At 39.5% G+C, this 19,159-nt stretch overlaps 1 protein-coding gene across 3 annotated transcripts in view; it reads right to left on the minus strand.

Annotated features, from left to right (window-relative positions):
* GPR161 (G protein-coupled receptor 161) overlaps positions 1-19,159 on the minus strand; it is a 57,615-nt gene that overhangs the window by 32,427 nt on the left and 6,029 nt on the right. For 2 of the 3 annotated variants that reach the window (XM_056815504.1, XM_007480728.3), the window contains exons 3-4: positions 11,825-11,948; positions 108-525 (exon numbers count right to left, since the gene is read on the minus strand). In XM_056815504.1, the coding sequence (XP_056671482.1) occupies positions 108-490 (383 nt within the window). In that variant the 5' untranslated portion in view covers positions 491-525; positions 11,825-11,948. The remainder of the gene's footprint in view (positions 1-107; positions 526-11,824; positions 11,949-19,159) is intronic. The other variant, XM_007480729.3, reaches the window with a different exon arrangement.

Raw genomic sequence — 19,159 nt, forward strand, 5'->3', positions numbered from 1 at the left:
GTCCTGGGCACTGCACTAAGCATGGGGGAGATGAAAAGAAGCAAAAATAGGGTTTCTGCATTGAAGGGGCTCCCAAATTATACCCATCCTAGGTAGGGTGAACTTACCGATCAATAGCAATGACGCCCAAGGTCAGCATGCTGGCAGAGCTGATCAGCAGATACAGGAGGGCGGAGAAGTTGCACCAGACCACCCCGAATATCCATTCTCTCCGGATGGAGCTTGTCGCCACGAAGGGCAACACCAGCACAGACAGCAAGAAGTTAGACAGGGTGAGGCTGAAGACAAATTTGTTACTGAGCGTCAGGAGATAGGACTTCTTGTATAGGGTGAACACAATCACGGAGTTCCCCAGGCAGACGAAGATGGCGATGATAATGATGGCGATGGACTCCGTGATGGTGACTGCCCCGTCCTCTCCCTCGGAGCCTGGGACGTTGGCCAGTTCCTTCCCGTGGCTGAGAGAGGAGTTGATGCTCATGGTCAGCATGCCACGTGGTGAAACAGGAAGAACATGCTGGATGGCTGGAACACCAGAGAGAGAAGGGAGGGAAGGGAGAGAGGAGAGGAGAAAGAAGGAGAAAAGGAGGGAGAAAACATAAACACATTGAATCATGGACTCTTAAGAGTTGGGATACCCCAAAGACCAACTAATCTAACCTCCCACGCAATGCCTCTTGCTCAAGAGACAGCTCTTCGCTCCCAAACCCAGAGGACTATATGCTGGTTTCTCTAGAGTTCCCCCCACCCACCCCCTGAGGGACCCAAAGCATGTCTGATCTAGGTATGGGACATCCCATTAGAAAAGGTTTTTATGCCCATGTTTAATGGCTCTACCTCTCCTTCCTTATTAGCTTACAGAAATACTAAGAGATGAATGGGTCAATGATACATGTAAAACCCAGTGGAATTGCACTTCAGCTATATGGAGGGGAGGAGGGGGGAGGGAAAGAACATGAATCATGTAACAATGGGAAAATATTCAAAATTAATTAATTAAATAAAAATTTTCAATAAAAAAAAGAGATGAATGGGGTAAAGTTGGAAATGTTCTCAGTTTCTTGAGGAAAGATTCAATATAAATATTATAAGCATCAACTAACCTCTATATGCCCCTTGTTAGATGGGATGGAGCCAGTAATTATAAGATGCGTCTTAGTCAACAAGTGTAAAATTTAAATTTAAATCTAAAATAGTAAAAAATATATATTTTAAGGAGGTTTATTAAATGATCATTAGAAATCAAGGAATAAAGAGGATACAAAATAAAAACTACATATCCCTGGTTTGAATGGCTGATTAGCCATTTCAAAATCCCCATCTTACCACCATCACTACTGACTACAAGCCAAAGAGGAGGAAGAGTCTCAACACCCATTCCCTTTATCCTCTGTCTATATCTCTGACATATATTAAATCCCTACTATGTGCCAGGCTCTAGGCTAAGCACTGGGGGTCCAAAAAGAGGCAAAAAATAATCTCTCCTCGTAACAGGTGAACAAGTATAGACGAGCAAGCTATATAATATGTATCTATATCTATATATATGATAAATTGGAGGTAGTCTTGATGGCAGGCCCTCAGATTAAGAAGGAATTGGAATGTAAAACCCAGTGGAATTGTGTGTCAGCTATGGGAGAAGGGGAGGGGGAAGGGAGGGAAAGAATAAGAATCTTGTAACCATGGAAAAATATTCAAAATTAATTAAATAAAATTTTACAAAAAAAAAGGAATTGGAAAAGTTTCATGAAGAAAGTGTATTAATTATAATTTTGAACCCTTGGACTTCATTTCCCACAATCCCTTTTCCCTTTCTGTTTACATGCGTCCTTTACATTATGGGTTTTAAACTGTGGGTTATGCCTCCCTTGCTCTCTTTTCCATGTGGAAAGTTGGTGAGCTCTCTCGGTTTCTCTAGCTTTTTACTTGCCCTTTGCTTCAAGTTAAATATTAATAAATATTATTACATATAATACTTGAAGTACTGAATATTAATTTTTTTAATTTACAAAAGTAGGACATTAGCTGAGCCTTGAAGGAATCCAGGGAAGTCAGAAGATAAAGTTGGGAAGGGAGAAAATTCCAGACATGGGGAACAGCCAGTTTAAATGTGTGGATTCAGGAAAAGGATTGTCTTTTGTGAGGAAAAAAAAGCAAGGAGACCAAAGTCACTCTACTGCACAGACCATGGTGGGAAGGGAGGTGTAAGAAAACTGGAAAGATAGGAAGGGACCAAGTCTTAAAAGCTTTAAAAGCTAAACAAAGGATTTTTTATTTGATCCTGCAAGCAAGAGGGACCCACTGGAGTTTTACAAACGGGCAAACTTTTCCTGACTGGTCAGTATGAAAACTGTGATCTTATTTCTCATACGATTCAGTCCCTACCATATAAGGACAACACTAATGAAACAATCCAAACCGAGTGCTATGAAATTATAACCAAGCTCGGCCCCAAAGAAGAGCTCCGAGAAGACGCCTTCTCAATTTCTTGGCAAAGATGGAGGATGATGAGCATGGAACATTGCATTCAGCGTCACACATCTGGGACACCTGGGTTAGCCCTGCTGAACTATTTCTTTTTTTTTCCTTCTTTGTTATAAGGGATGGCTCTATGGGGAGGGGATAATTGGATAACTGATATAAAAACAAAGAGATATAAATGAAATTTTCTTTTTAAAAAGATGGAATTCCTATCAACTGCAGTCAGCTTAATAATAATAACAGTATTTCTATAGCAATTTGAGATTTGTGAAGCAGCTCACACAAGTCCTTTCATTTAATCCTGACAGCAATCCTGTAAGTTAAATGCTATTCTTTTCCTCATGTTATAGATGAGGAATCTGAATGGGAAAGAGGCTAAGTGATTTGCTTAGAGTCAAAGATTTGGGAAATGTCTGAGGCAGGATTTAAATTCAGGTCTTCCTGTCTCCAAGACCAACACATTATCCACTGTATTAACCTAGCTGCCTTGGTTGGATTTTGTAAATTGTGTAAAAATTTGTTAAAACACAACCCCAAAACAATGGTTCTCCAGGAAAAAGACCACATCAACCACGTTAAAAAAAAAATCTCCCCTCCTTGTTTTTATGTCTTCCTATCAGATAATACTTTTTACTGAATCCTTCTCTGTTGACCACTATCAATCTTACAAATAATGCTGTGCTCAGCACTTGTACTTTTCTTCTCTGGAGATTAAATAGCACAACTATATATACAACTATAAATGGCACAATTATATATTAAAAAAAAAAGATAACTGGATTCATGTGTTCCTTCGCTACCAAAAGTATCATTTAAATGTAAGCGACATGTGTCTTGTTTCACAACATGACAAATAGTGAAATATGCATTATATGATAATATATGTACAACCCATATCATATTACTTGCCTTCTTGGGAAGGTCAGAACGGGAAAGAAAATTTAAAAAATGAAAAAATATATAATATAATGCATAGCATAATGTAATGTGATATAATGTAATACAATATAAAAATATATTTATTATTATAACATATTAATAACTATGTGTAAACACATAATTAATAATGTGATCTGATAAAAAAACTTAAATACACATAGAAAGACATGCAAATATATGCAGAATCAAAAGAGTACACCAATAGCCTACCCCTACTCAAATGAAAACATGAAGTGGCAATAAATATCTGGTCAAGAGTGATTGGGAATATACCTGATTGGGGTTATACCACACACTCTTCCTTCACGAGAAGATAAGCTTGCATCAGGAGATACAATTAGCCTCAGTTAGTTCTGCTATTTTGTAAGTTCATTGTGTATTTTTAGTTAGTTTAGCATTATTTGTTGCATTAAAAAGAAACTTTACTAATAAAATAAGAGAGAAAACAAAACAAGGAAAGAATGAAACAATAATTAAGGCCACCCATAAAGAACCTTAAGAGTTGGAAGGGGTCACAAAGGTTATCTCATCTAACTTTCTGGAAACGTTTTAGCTGCATCCCCAACAGATGCCCATTCAGCCTCTGTCTGAATACAAACGTTGATGGAAACACTGACTACCTAATAATATGACCCCACTTCATTTAGGAGCTGCACTGATTATTAGAATGGTTTTTCTTTCTTTTTTTAAAATCCTTACCTTCCATCTTAGAATCAATACTAGATATTGGTTCCAAGGCAGAAAAGTGCTATGGGCTAGGCAATGGGGGTTAAGTGACTTGCCCAGGGTCACATAGCTGGGAAGTGTCTGAGGCCATATTTGAACCCAGAACCACCCATCTCTGGATCTGACTCTCAATCCACTGAGCCACCCAGCTGCCCCCTAGAATGTTCTTTCTTGTAATGAGTCAAAAATCTATTTTTCTTCCATTTATTTCTTCTAAGTGGATCAGATTACATATCAAATTTTTCTTTCATATGACAACCATTCAAATATCTGGTCACTTGATCTCACTGTGCCTCAGTTTCTTCATCTGTAAAATGAGATAGTAGCTCCTAATTGGCAAAGTTGTTGTAAGGATCAAATGAGATAAATTATGTAAAAGTACTCTGCACACCTTAATACTCTATCAATGTTAGCTAATTATTATTATTATCATACCCGCTGGTAACCTCCAGGGGTTCCACATTCCTTCACTTGATTCTTGTGACAGTTTCCAGATCCCTAACCATTTTGTTTGATCTCCTTTAAATGAACTTTATATTGCCAGGGTCCCTCTGAAAAATCTGGTGCCCAGAATTAAACACAGTATTTCCTTTGGAGTCTGTGGGACTATTCCTTCTCTTCAGACAGAACTATATTATATTAAAGCTGTCTAATATAGCATTATGGTCAGCTGAGTTTTTGTAGATGGTGTCAGGAAGACCACAAAATAAGACTCTGACCCTGGGCAAGTCACTAAAGCACAATATCCTTCTGGCAACTCAATGGAACTTTTCTTTTTTTTTCAATTGAAAATTTTTATTTAATTAATTAATTTAGAATATTTTCCCATGGTTACATGATTCATGTTCTTTCTCTCCGCCCCTATAGTTGACATACAATTCCACTGGGTTTTACATGTGTCATTGATCAAGACTTATTTCCATATTATTGATAATTGCATCAGGGTGATTGTTTAGAGTCTACGTCCCCAGTCATATCCTCGATGGAACTTTTCTGAGCTTCAGACCACTAGTAGCTGGGTTGGTAGGCATTGCCTCAACCAAGTTCCCCAATTCACCTCCGTGTATTACGCCAGCTTTCTCAGCTACGTTGTCACATTTGTTGGCTCACAGCGACCTCAAACAAGGTGGTTACCCGGGTCTTTTTTTTACATGAATTGCAACTAAACTGGGTCCCTCTCTAAAATCTTGAATTTGTAGAAATGTTTTTTTGAACCAATGTGCAGGACTTGGATGAATTGTTAAATCAATGTGGTTCTCTTTAAAGCACTCAACCTTGGGAGGCTATATCCTTATTTGGAATCTCCTTTGGAATTTGCACCACATTCTTCTGGATCACTTCTATGGTGGGAAATCATTGCCCTTTGAGGGTGGATTTGATATTTTTGGAAAAAGCTAGAAGTCCTCCGGCCAAGTCTAATGAATGAGGTGGATGATTATTCCTGTGAATTTTCAGCTTTTTAGATGTGGCTCATATTTCCAATCTGATTCAGTCATCTGGTGGCATATTGGCAATTCCTCCCCCGCATCTGCAAGTGTTATACTCATGCCTTCTATGCTCTACCTTTGTAAGGAAACTTTAGATGTATGCTAAATAGCAAAAGGAGATTATCCATTCATGCCAGAAATCAAAGTTTTTACATCAGCGTAAAGAAATTATGCCCCCCAAAACAAGTAAATGAATTCTGTACCTAGACATACATTTTTGTATTATATACATGTCAGAAAAAAATGTTTAATGCTATAAATGCCAAGCAGGATCATTTTACAATATAAATATTGATACTAAAAGAGATTAGCCTTCAGACCACAGAGCAGATCCAGAGAGACCACACCGCTGGACAAAGTGAGTCAAACTGCCACACCGTAGCGTGCTGGCTTCATTTCCAAGCACAGCAGTGATGGAGGACCCGGCCATTAAAACCGGAGAGGCAATCAGTCATCTGGGAAATGTGAAGTGTCTGCAGCTGCCCATGGGGAGCAAGGGAGACACAAGCCCCAGCAAATCCCCCAGGGGCGTAACTGAAAGAACAAGGAAAAGCTGGGAACTGGAATGCTCTAATCAGGTATATGCCTGCCTCTTGATTCTCTGCCAACAATGCCTTTAAAGCTGCCAAGCTAGAGTCTTTTGAAAGGAAGCAAAATCAAGTTGTGACTCACATCACTTTCCCGAGCTGTTGGGATTAAAAGAGGGAGAGCAGTCTTCTAAGAAACCCACGCTCACTTCTGTACTACCTTACTGAAATCAACATCCTACACGAATAGGATGGATTTTTCAAAGATTTGTCATTCCTTCTTCTTCTTCTTTTTTTTTAATCTTTACTTTCTGCCCTAGGATCAATACTGTGTATTGGTTCCAAGACAAGTCATTCCTTCTTTTTTTTTTAATCTTTACCTTCTGCCCTAGGATCAATACTGTGTATTGATTTCAAGCTAAGTCATTCCTTCTTCTTCTTTTTGTTTTTTTTAAACCCTTACCTTCTGCTCTAGGATCAATACTGTGTATTGGTTCCAAGGCAGACAAGTGGGAAGAGATAAGCAATGGGGATTAAGTGACTTGCCCAGGGTCACACAGTGAAGAAATGTCTGAGGCCAGATTCAAACCCAGGTCCTCCCCTCTCTGGGGCTGAATCTCAATCCACTGAGCCCCCCCATTATTCCTTTAAAGAATGTTTTCTAATAGGTCTTGATCAATGATGTAAAACCCATGGAATTGCTCATTGGCTAGGGGGCAGGAGTGGGAGGATGGGAAGGAAAGAACATGAATCATGGAACCATGGAAAAATATTTTTAATTAATTAATTAATTAAAAATTTTCAACTAAAAAACAAAAAAAAAGAATTTATAATTGAATTTCTGTAAGTCTTGAGTGTGTCTTGGTAGACGGACTTTCAGATATTTTATGCATTTTATAGTTGTTTCATAAATGTGGCTGATTTTCTAAACTAAGCATCCCAAAATGTGTCCATCCAAATAAATACTGTCCATCTTAAAGTCGTCACTTTCAGGGGCTATACATTTATTTGGGCTCTCTCTTTAAACCCTGCAGCACTTTCTTTCAGATGGTGGGAAATCTGGGTCCTTTGAAGATGGATATGATTTTCTGGGAACAGCCAAAAGTCACTCAGCCAAGTCTAATGAATGAGATGGGTGATTAAGTCAAGTAATACTATTTTGGGTCAAAAACAAGGGATGATTATGATGAAGTAATGTGGCCATTTTTCTTATGTGGCTCATAAACTGTCTCATCCAAAAATGAGTAGAGGAAGGGCAGCATCCTTAGAATAAACTTATCAGCCTCCCAAGGGGACATCTTGGAAGAAAAACATATGCCTGAATGTGTAAGTTCTAGGAGGTTTCCTTAAAAAAAAAAAGTCTCATTACTTTATGGAGGCACCAGGCATTCCATCTGGAACTGCTTCATCAGACCTGACTCACTATGGTCTTGGAGGTAAGAATCAACAACCCCCTGAGAAATATGTCTGCATTTTGGTAGAGAGTGAGTGTGTAAACATTTGGTAGTCTGGGTATAAATGTACGTAGAGATTACACCAGGGAAAAACTGGACAGAAAACATGACAATTAATTGAAAAATGGCTGAGGAAATTGTGGTGCATTTATATCGGGCTTTTAGGGTTTGCAAAATGCTCTACACACATGATCTCATTTCACAGCGTAGCCCCATAAGAAATCCAATATGGGGAATTTCTGAGCCATATGGGAAGACTTACACGAACTGGTGATTGAACTAAGCAGAACCATGTAAACAATACACCATCACATCCATGAAAACAACAAACAGAATCCAACTCCCATGAATTGTTGAGATCAGCCTCAAACCCAGACACAAGATGATGATACACACTCTCTGTGGAAAGAGTGGGGGGCAACAGCTGCAGAATTCTGCATTGCTTAGATGGGGATTTCTTTGTAATAAGAGAGAATTCTCTGTGTTTATGTACATAGAGGATAATGACTGGTATAAAAATAAAAGCCAGGAATACAAATTTTAGAACAAAAACCCTTTCAATCGGTGTTGAAGGTGGAGAAGGGTAGGAATGGAGAGTGAGAAGGTAGAGAATATCAGGTCCTAATTTCTCTTCTCAGAGCCCAGATCTACTTGGTTTGGTTGGTTGCAACACCTGCCATGATGGGTTCTTTTACCCTGCTTGAAATCCTGGCTCACTCATTTTCCTGAGTTCAAATCAGTCACTTATTAGCTGTGTGACCCTGGCCAAGTCACTTAACTCTGTCTGTCCCACGACCTCATCTGTAAAATGAGCTGGAGAAAGAAATGGCAAACCATTCCAAAATCTTTGCCAAGAAAACCCCAGGAAGCCTTGGACAACTACAACAGACTGAAAACCAATAGTTCATAAATATTTAAGTGCCTACTATGTGCCAGGCACTGTGCTAAGTATCAAATCAATAGAGTTCAAAATATTAAATTAAATTGGGTTGAAAACCAAATTATTTTGTGCTTTTGTGTCCTACCCTAGAATAAAATTTCTTAAGGAAGGTTGGAAAATTTTGTATTTCAACATGAGCTTTCCCCTCTTTAAACCAAAATTTCTGGAAAGCTAGGGATTTTCAGTGACTCTTAAAAAAGAGGATTCATCCTTGCATTTCCAGAGATTGGCACTCAAAATTACAGAAGGAGGGGAAAAACAAGCAAGCCTCCCTGGGTGGAAACAACCTTAAGACCACATCAAACAAACAGGGTGAGTCTGATACACCACTGTGATGTTATTTTGGCAGTGATCTCTGGGGCTTTTTATCCCACCATCTCAAAGCATTTTTCAAACTTCAAGGGATAACTCCCTTCAGGGCAAGCATAATAATTCACAGGATTTAGGACCTAGAATAGATTTTTTAAAAAATAGGTTCTCAAAGGCAAAAGCTTCATTTTACAGATGAAAACTATGAGGCTAAGAGAGTTTTAAGTCACTTATTTAGTGCTATCTGGCTAGCTAGGAGTCAGAGTCAGGACCAGAACCCAAGTCTCCTTTCTCCCCGCTCTGTGAGTTTTCTACATAGTTCTTACTGCCTGCTTCACAAATGGAGAAATGGAGGGAGAGAAACATTTCCTCAGGCCACACAAGGAGTTAGGAAGGGAGCCAACACATGATCCCAGAATCCTTAGCTCTCAGCAAGGACTCAAAATAGTTGCCACGGCTCCTTACCCAGTAGTCACTTCCAAGCTGTTCCCACAAAGAAATGACTGGTAGGAATACAAGCTCAGTTACCCTCCAAGCATATGGCCCTAGAGGTGGAAGAGCCCCCATTGGACAAAGTCTGAAGGTCCCTAGAGTCTGCTGAGTGGTTTCCCCATCCCAAAATTCCAAAGGTAGCAGTAAACACATCATTTACAAACAATAATCGTTACAGCAAAACCCTCTATATCTACTGAAGGTGCTTGCTTGGGGTGCTTTTTTTTTTAAAGAGAAGAATGCAAAAGGAAATAAATGGAGGGCAAGAGAATCCCATCAAGGGAAACAGGGCTACTCTTTCTAGCTGCATCTTTTTCCTTTCTCTTTAAAAAAAAATCAATAAACCAAAGTTTTCCTTGTATGGAAGAGGGAAGGGCAGAGAGAAAATGGAGAGATCTTTTTGCTGTTTTGCTTTTTTCTCCCTGAAGTTTACAGGGACTACAACTCTTGAAATCTTTGCTTGAGGAGACACCCAATTTCTAGGGAAACAGTCAAAATCTGAGCATCTTAGAATGTCACAATCCTCTACTCATTCTTCTACACAGTATTACAACTGATGGCTTGCCAATTTAAAGGAAATTTTCGGCTGACCCCATTAATTTAGATAAGTCTCACTTTCATCTACTAACTGGGAAGACAACATCTTAAGCTATCTTTTCCAGTTCACTTAAGTCAACTTGGAAAGAGTCTTTTTCTCTGTACTGGGTTCCCAAGAGCAAAGAAAAACATTCAGCCCAGAAATGCTTAGAGAATTCTGTCTTTATCTTACCATGTGGAAGAAGAAAAGGGCTGTTTTTAAAAAAATACAGACTTAGGGGGCAGTTAGGTGGCTCAGGGGATTGAGAGCCAGGTCTAGAAATGGGAGGTTCTGGGTTCAAAAATGACCTCAGACACGACACCCTGGGCAAGTCACTTAACTCCCATTATCTAGCTCTTATCGCTTTTCTTTTTTGGTACTTTTACTTCGTAAGACCGAAGGTAAGGAAGGGTTTAAAAAAAATAATGCATATTAATTAGTGAGGCTCAGATCAGAGTTATGGAGTAACCTATAGGAGAAAATCTCTAGTAAATAACCTTTCCCTCCCAAATCCAAATCCAAAATTTCTGGAACTCTGTCACAGGATCTTAGACTTGGGGTTGAAAGAGATTTTAAAAGTTACTTTTAGTCCAACCCCTTTCATTTTACAGATGAGGACACCGAGGTGAGAGATAAAATAACAGGTTATGAGGGCCAGAGCTAGGACTTAGATCTAGGTCTCCTGAGTCCAAATCTGGGGCTTTTCCCACAGAACTACACTTCCCCTAACATCTAGTATAGAGGGGATTTCTCTTGGCTTTATTTCAACTGTTTTTCTGATATCTTAATTCAAAGGCCAAGGCCAGAGGTTTAAAGCACTCACTAGAAATCTTTCTCTAGGATGAAAATAATACATTAACCAAGACACTTTTGAATCATTCAAACAATGTATCTACTGAAATGCCCAAAGACCTAGAACTAGAACTTGGTCAAGTTGGGCTAGGTGGTCACTGAGGTGACCTAACTAACTCCAAGGCTCTGTGAACTCAAGGATCTTGTTCCAAAAGATATAATCAGACACCTTCTCAGATACTTAATAAAATTCAGAGAGCAGGTCTACAGAATTTCTCTGATCTAACAGGCTAGAAAGTGAAAACTGAGGTTTGTAACCTTTTTTTCTATGTATTCTAGACTCCTTTGGCAGGCAGACTGGGGAAGCCTATGATCCCTCCTCATAATTATGTTTCTAAAAGAATAAAATACATAATACAAATTAAATACAAATAAAAAAAACACAGTACAAATACAAAATAAGAAACACAGAATTTGATAACACATGTACAACTTAGAGGAAGGAGGGGACATGGATCACAAAAATGTCAGAAAACAATGATTAAAAATTGTATCAATGTGTAAAATAATTTTTAAAAATTTAAAAGACATGGAATTACCTAGCAAATCAGTTATATTGAAATACAGTTGTCAAAAAAATTTTTTTAACACGGTTCATAGATCCCTGGCTAAGAATCCTGCCTCTACAAGAATATAAAGTATAGAAACAAAGGGGAAAAAAAGATATACAGGACCAAAAATATTATTCTTAAATTAGGCTTGTCTTCACCAGAGGAAGCATAGAATAATGAAATGGATGACACAGATGAACAGTGGAAAGACTGCTGGATTTGGAGGCAGAAAACCTTAGCTGGAATTCTAGGTCAGCCTCTTACTCTCAAACCATAAGCAAGTCACTTAGAATCTCTCTGTATATGAAATTTCCTCCCCTGAAAAATGAGGAGACTGGCCTTCGAAGGTCCCAGCTAGCTCTTATGATATTATGATTCTAATTCTGTAATCATGAGAGATGTCCACAAGTTTATCCTGTTGTCCATCTATGAGCCTATGACTCCATGTCAGCTGCCTTCACTATCTGCCCACTGTGAATTGTTCCTCACCTTAATCACTTGCAGTAGTTATTCCCAGGATTGTTCTGCTGAAGACTTATCCTGCTTCCCCAATGTTCTGTGGCTCTCCAGAATATCATGTTCACTTACACTCTCTCCACCTCAATTTCCTCACCTATAAAATGAGCACAGGAATATTTATGCTTCTTACTTCATTGAGTTGTATGGAAAGCCCTTTGCTACAAAAATGTTGCTGTTTATACCATGACTAGGTTTGTACCCCAAAGAGATAAAAAAAATGTTAGTACAAAAATATTCATAGCTGCACTCTTTGTGGTGGCAAAAAATTGGAAAAGGAGGGGATGTCCCTTGATTGGGGAATGGCCGAACAAATTGTGGTATCTGATGGTGATGTTGTGCTATAAGGAATGATGAACTGTTTGATTTATATGTGAACTGGAAAGAGCTCTATGAACTGATGCAGAGTGAAATGAGCAGAACTAGGAGGACACTGTTACACAGAAACTGAAACATTGTGGTACGATCAAATGTAAACGATTTTGTTACTAGTAACAATGCAATGATCCAGGACAATCCTCAGAGACTTTATGAGAAAGAACAATATCCACAGCTAGGGAAAGACCTGTGGGAGTAGAAATGCAGAAGGAAGACATGATTTATCACTTGTTCCTAAGAGCATAGGATTTGGGGTTTTGGTTTTAAAAATTTACTCTGTTACAAAAATGAATAATATAAAAATAAGTTTTGAATAATAATATATGTATAACCCAATGGAGTTGCTTGTCAGCTCCAGGAATGGGGAGGTAAAAGGGAAAGGAGAGAACATGAACTATTTAACTATGGAAAAATACTTTTTAACAAATAAATGAAAATTAAATAAAAAAAAAAGGTTGTTGTTCAAGAAAGTACAAATATAATTAAGAAACAATTTCTTCTGGGAGCAGTTAGGTGGACACTTTCTAGTTGTGTGACCCTGGACAAGTTACTTAATCCTATGGTGCAGCTCTTATGGCTCTTCTACCTCAGAAGCAATACATAATATTGATTCTGAGATGGAAGGTAAATGATTAAAAAGAAGAAAAAGAAGGAAGGCAGAGAGGGAGTGAGAAAGGAAGGGAGGGAGGCAGGAAGGAATAGAGGGAAGAAGGGAGGGAGGGAGAAAAGAAGGGAGGGAGGGAGGGAGGAATAGAGGAAAGAAGGGAGAGAGAGAAAAGAAGGGAGGGAGGGAGGGAGGGAGGAAGGAAGAGAGAGAGGGAGGGAGGAAGGAATAGAGGGAAGAAGGGAGGGAGAAAAGAAGGGAGGGAGGGAGGAATAGAGGGAAGAAGGGAGGGAGGGAGAAAAGAAGGGAGGGAGGTAGGGAGGGAGGGAAGGAAGGAAGGAAGGAAGGAAGGAAGGAAGGAAGGAAGGAAGGAAGGAAGGAAGGAAGGAAGGATTTTTTTTCCCAACTTTGTTGTGGAAAAAATGAACTTCAGGGACACTAAGGCACTAGACAGAGTTGGACCCTGAGGTCTAGCCTGTAGGTGGAATACAAAAACATCACCTCAATCAAGTTTTACAAGATGCCCTTTTTTTCATGCTTTCCAGAGTTAAAACCAATAGGAGCAGTATTAGTTTCAGTTTTCCCAGAAAACCCACACAACCAGCTTTGTATTAGACTAAAGACAAAACCCACACAGGGGAGATCCTCAGGCCTCAAGTAAAAAAAAAAAAAAGAAAAGAAAAGAAAAGAAAAAACTGTGTGAGGAAAAGAGACCTAGAAAGGCAGAGCTGTTAAGCTTTTCCATCACCGTTTTCCTGGGAGGCTCTGGCATCTTTGTTGTTAGCTTAGTTTCCTCCCCCAAAAACCTTCCTAGGGTGAAAAGGGGGGTGAAACCTCCCACTTATTTCCAGCCCCGCACAGTGAAGACAGCCCAGTGACTGGCCCACAGCCTTGCTCCCCTTCAGCTAGCAATGCCAAATCCCACAAACAAAGCAGGTCAGGTCAGGTCAGAGCCCAGAGGAGGCTGAATCCCGTCTACGTTTCCCAGCTAAAAGAATTGGTGGTAGTGATTCAATCAGCAGCCGGCCCCTAGAGCTAAGGATGAACTACTTTCATGTCTGGTGCTGGCAAAGGCTGCCTTGCTGGTGAACCGCTTCCTACCAGGTGGCAGGCGACGAACGCTATAGCTCCGCTATGACTGAGGACCAAGAAGTGGTATCAACCCCTTTGCTTCATGACCTCATGACTCCTACATACAATGGCACCCAAGTCCCACTTCAACTGGGCAAAAAGGGGACCCACAGCAGATAGAGGGACTGGGTTAGAAAGAGAGAAGGGAGACTGTTTAAAGGCAAAGGGGAAGGCTCTACCATACCACAACACACTTTAGAGCTGCATCCTGAACTAAGTATGTTTTCCTTGACACATTTCAATGATGCCCTTAGGTAGAAGGTACATAAATGCAACATCGTCAGCCATGGCCGGACTAAGGTTCAGGAGTTGGATTAGAAAATGAAACGGCAATTTCTTCCCCAGTCACACCACTAATTCATCCCGTTGCTTCTATTTGTGTAATTCTCCCTCAGGTCATTTTCAAGCTAAAATTTTCCAAAACATTTCTTGAAGTTTTCTCTTCCCTTTTACCTTTCTTTCTGAATACTCTGGCATTTCACCGAGTTCTCCATATACTCCTCCTCCTCTCCCTTCCACCAGAAACAAAAAGTGGAAAAGGAAAAGACAAAAGAATCAAGAAAAGAAGGACAAATCCAGTACAAGACACCAGAAAATTTTGCTGGCCAGTCTAGAGAAGAACCGTATCTACCTTGTACCACCTCCCCTCATTGCCCTCACTCCTCTAGCCTAACTTGCAAACACATTGACAGTCTAAAAGCCTTTTGCATAGCCTGCCAAACCAATGTTCCAGCCATTTGAGTCCTTGGAAAACTGCAATTCAAAATCAAGGAACCTTGATCTCACATGCAAGTCTCTACTTGCCTCTATTGCCATACTGGCTGACAACTCAGTTATGAATGGTACAAGCCCTGGGATGGTTGCAGGAGAGTCTATCAATGCACCATGCTGAGGATTCTGAAGAGATGGCAGAATTCCCTGCTGAGAGCAAGTCACCCCACAATCAACCGGGGACAGTCACGTCCTCACAATTCCCATTGCCCAGGTCAAGAATCCAAACAAACCAAATAAAATATAAGTTCAGTTGAGCAAACCTGTTGACATACCATTATGGTTTCCTTTCAAAATGGTTTGTTTTGTTTGAAATCTTTTTTTCTTTTGTCAGGGAGAAATGCAGAATGCTTTGCACATAGTAGGCATTTCAATGGCTATTTATTGAATAATTGAAAATTCTGAGTTAGGCAGATAAATGTGGTTTATTCCACTTCGTGACATTCCTGATTCTTCCATCTCCCTCAACATCTTCATCCAACTAGTTGTTAAATGCTATTAATAAGATCTTAGAGTTAGAGCTGGAAGAGACTTTCGAGCCCATCCAACCTCTTTATTTTACAGAAGAGGAAAGTAAGGAACAGAGGTTAAATGACTTACTTGGGAGTCTGTTCATTCCACCTCTAAAATAGCTATGTTCAGGCATTTCAGTCACATCTGACCCTTTGTAACCCCAATTGAGATTTTCTTGACAAAGATATTGGAGTGCATTGCCATTTCCTTCTCCAGCTCATCAGATGAGGAACTGAAGCAAAAAGAACTAAGTGACTTGCCCAGGGTCACACAGCTACTAAGTGTCTGGGACACATTGGAACTCAGGAAGATGTCTTCCTACCAGGCCCAACACTATCCACTGCATCACCTAGCTATAGCATAATCTTCCCTATTTTACTTCCACCATCACCACTTTTACTCATATTCACATTATCTTTTACCTAGACTGGCAATGGTCCAAGTGTGGTCCAGGGACTCTTAAGGATCCCTAAGACTATTTGAGGGTCTATGAACTCAGAACCATTTTCATAATATTACTTAGACCTTTTAATTTCTAACATGGCAAATATCAATGGATAAACCCCACATAAACAGAAACTCTTTGGGGTCCTTAAAAATTTTTTAAGAGTCTAAAGAGATCCCAAGACCAAATGTTTGAGAACTCCTGGCTTTTTCCTGACCATAATACCAAAGGGTGTGTTGTAATGTGGAGAGTGAATCAAACTTTGTCTATCAATCAGCAACTTTTAAATTAATTAATCAAGAACTTAAAGAATCCTTACCAGTTACTAAGTAGGAGAGTTCACAAGTCACTTACTAAAGTGGGTGACAACTCCAGAAACCACTGCCCTGCCCCATAGGCAGTGCTAGGCAAATTGAAAGACTGAAATTGGTTCCTATAAAGTGGAGGACAAGAAGTGACATGGAAAAAGGATTATAAAAAGTACTGAACTTCCTGTCCAAGGGACCTTCAACCTTGGCTCTTGGACTGCTTCTTGGAGGACTGCTCCTGGATATTTTCCTGTGGACTTCAGCATTGGAGGACTTTGCCTTGGGACATGGCCTTCGATCTACTCTGGAGTTCGTCTTGGGTGGATGAGTAGCTGGCCTTCCTTTCCTGGCTTTTGGAGAGATTGGTTCTGGAGATTCCTGCCTTGGCTTGGGAGTACTCTGCATTGGTGCAACTCTAGCTGAAGACACTACCAGACATGGGGAAGCCCCTGCAGGGTTGAGCCTCACTTCACTGGAGAAGGGCTAGTAGGCTTGTTAAAACCTGTTTCTTTAGCTACCTTTTTCCATTTTCACTCTTTCTACATCTTTGTAAATAAAGCTACTAAAAGTCATTTTTGACTTAAGTTATAATATCTTTAAATCGGCAACCACAATATTACTATAGAATTTTCATATTAGCATAAAACCTAAATTTAATTTCTTATAGTAGCAACTGCTCTTTCCATGATGTTGATTTTAAGAAGTTAGGTTGAGAGGCAGGGTGGACAGAAAAATAATAAAATATAATGGAAAGGGGGAAGCTAGGTGGCTCAGTGGATTGAGAGCTAGGTCTAGAGATGGGAGATTCTGGGTTCAAATCTAGTCTTTGACACATCCTAGCTAGGTGACCCTGAACAAGTCACTTAACTCTCATTGTCTATCCCTTATTGTTCTTCTGCCTTGGAACCAATACACAGTATTGATTCTAAGACAGAAGGTAAGGGTTTTGTTTTCATTTTTCCTTAATGTAGAGGAAAGAGGACTTGATTTGAAGTCTAAATACTTGAATTTGAATCTTGACCTGACAATTTCTCCCCTGTGTGATATCAGGTAAGATACTTTAATTTCTCTTGGTCTTAACATTTTCATTTGTAAAATGAGGAGACTGGATTAAATGATTTCAAATGTCCCTATGTAAACCCTATGATATTACACTTGACTAATTTAACTACCCCCTTGGCATTTAAAGGACTTCTAAAATCTTGCCCTGGCTGACCTTTTCAACTCGGTCTGTTACTCTTCTATTATCTCCTGCTCTGGCCATATTGAAATACCCACCTCCCAAACATCTTACTCACCTCATCCCCCTTGCTTAGGCATGGCCTTATTCCTTCTCTCCTTATATTTCAATTCTACAAATTCCTACAAGCCCATTCAAATTCTGCCTCTTCTGTGAAATCTCTGATCATCTTAGCCCACAGTAGCTCCTTCCTCCTCTAAACTCCCACAACCACTTATTATCTACCTTACTCATTAGGTATTATCACACTCAGTATTACATTATATTACTAACTTTTTTGTATATACCTTGCTTCACCAAAATGTAAGTTCTCTGAGCTAGTCTGGGATTTGAATCTGGGACCTCTCACACTGGAAGCAAAAATCGTAGCACTAGGACAATGAGATGTTTCTCGGGTCAGAAGAATTGATCCAAGGACACTCTCAAGGCCTCTCTGAAGAGCTTTGGTATCAATGGTGAGGCATGGGAGACATCCAGCATGACATGTCTGTATCAAAGAAGAAGCTGTGCTCCATGCGTAAACTAGAATGACAGTAGCTCAAAAGAAATAGGAGATGTGCTCATTTAGAGACATCTCCAGTCTAAATGTTTATAGGAGCTATTTGTGCCCAACCTATGGTCCAGCTTCCTAAGCTCATATTGATCTGATTAGCCATAGTCAAACACAATGTACCTTGATCCCAACATGGTATTATTATTTTGGAATTCTTTGAATACAAAGGACAACAACCAACTGAGCTCTTTGAAGTCAGGGACAATTTTTATGTATTAATATGCAAAATTTATGCATCAAATTTTATGCATCAATAAACATTTAGCAAGCGTCCTATCTGAGGTACTATGCTAGGTGCTAAGGCTACAGACACAGGTCTTGTTCCCAAGGTGTTTGTAATCTAACTGGGGTGAGGGAAGGACTAGAACACAAATAAGCAACTAGTCATAGCTACCAAAGATCTGGAAAGGAGAGTTCTCATCGAAAAGTCCTTGTCACTATCAAAATGGATAAACATCAGAAATGGATATAGTTTTGTCAGTGGAAATGATATTAAAGATGTCTGACAATTTGTTTTGCTCCTGCACCCTAAAGACCAAAAGAACTTTTCCATCTGGCAACTCCCATAGCTGTTGTGTCTCCAATTAGAATGTAAGCTTCCTGAGAGTAGGGACTGTCTCCATTTTTCCATTTGTGTCTCCAGTTTAGTACTTTTGTATATAATAAACATAATGGGTTTTTAATTCATTCAAATATAAGAAAAAGGAAAATAAAATAAATACAAAGGAGTGCAATTTATTATAATAAATTTGAGGCAGTAAAGGGTGCTTTCCTCTAGGGAGGGCATGGAAAGCCTACTATTAAGAGATGGAACATATGGGTTTAACTTTGAAGGGAAAGAATTGGATACAAGGAGATGGGAGCACAGAATGAGTTCCTTTCACATATAGCATCTGAAAAGGCACAGATAAAAAGTAGTTTAGATTGGCTTGAATACAGAATATGTGAAGGGGAAGAGTATGAAATCAGTTTGGTAAAGTCCTTTAGAGCCAGACTACAAAGGGCCTTGAATACATGGATCAGGAGCTGAAATTTCATTCTGGTGGCAATGGAAGTCACTAAAGGTTTCTATGTTTATGAGTAACATAATAGTAGCAGCACATTAGGAAGTTTACTTAGATAGTGAGGCAAAGCACAGATTTGAGAAGGGATAGACTGCTGGCAAGAAGAATAGGTAGGAAGTTATTATAATATTCCTAGATGAGAAGAGATGAAAGTCTAACCTGGAGTGGTTACAATAGGGGTGGAAAGGAGAAAACAGATGCAAAAAGATTGCAGAGAGAAAAAAAAAAGATAGAACTTGGAGGATACAGGGAGATACTTCTTTGAATCCTTGTCCAATCAGATCAGAAGTCTCAAGCCAGG

Source organism: Monodelphis domestica, chromosome 2 (genome assembly GCF_027887165.1).
Source record: "Monodelphis domestica isolate mMonDom1 chromosome 2, mMonDom1.pri, whole genome shotgun sequence".
Taxonomy (NCBI): domain Eukaryota; kingdom Metazoa; phylum Chordata; class Mammalia; order Didelphimorphia; family Didelphidae; genus Monodelphis; species Monodelphis domestica.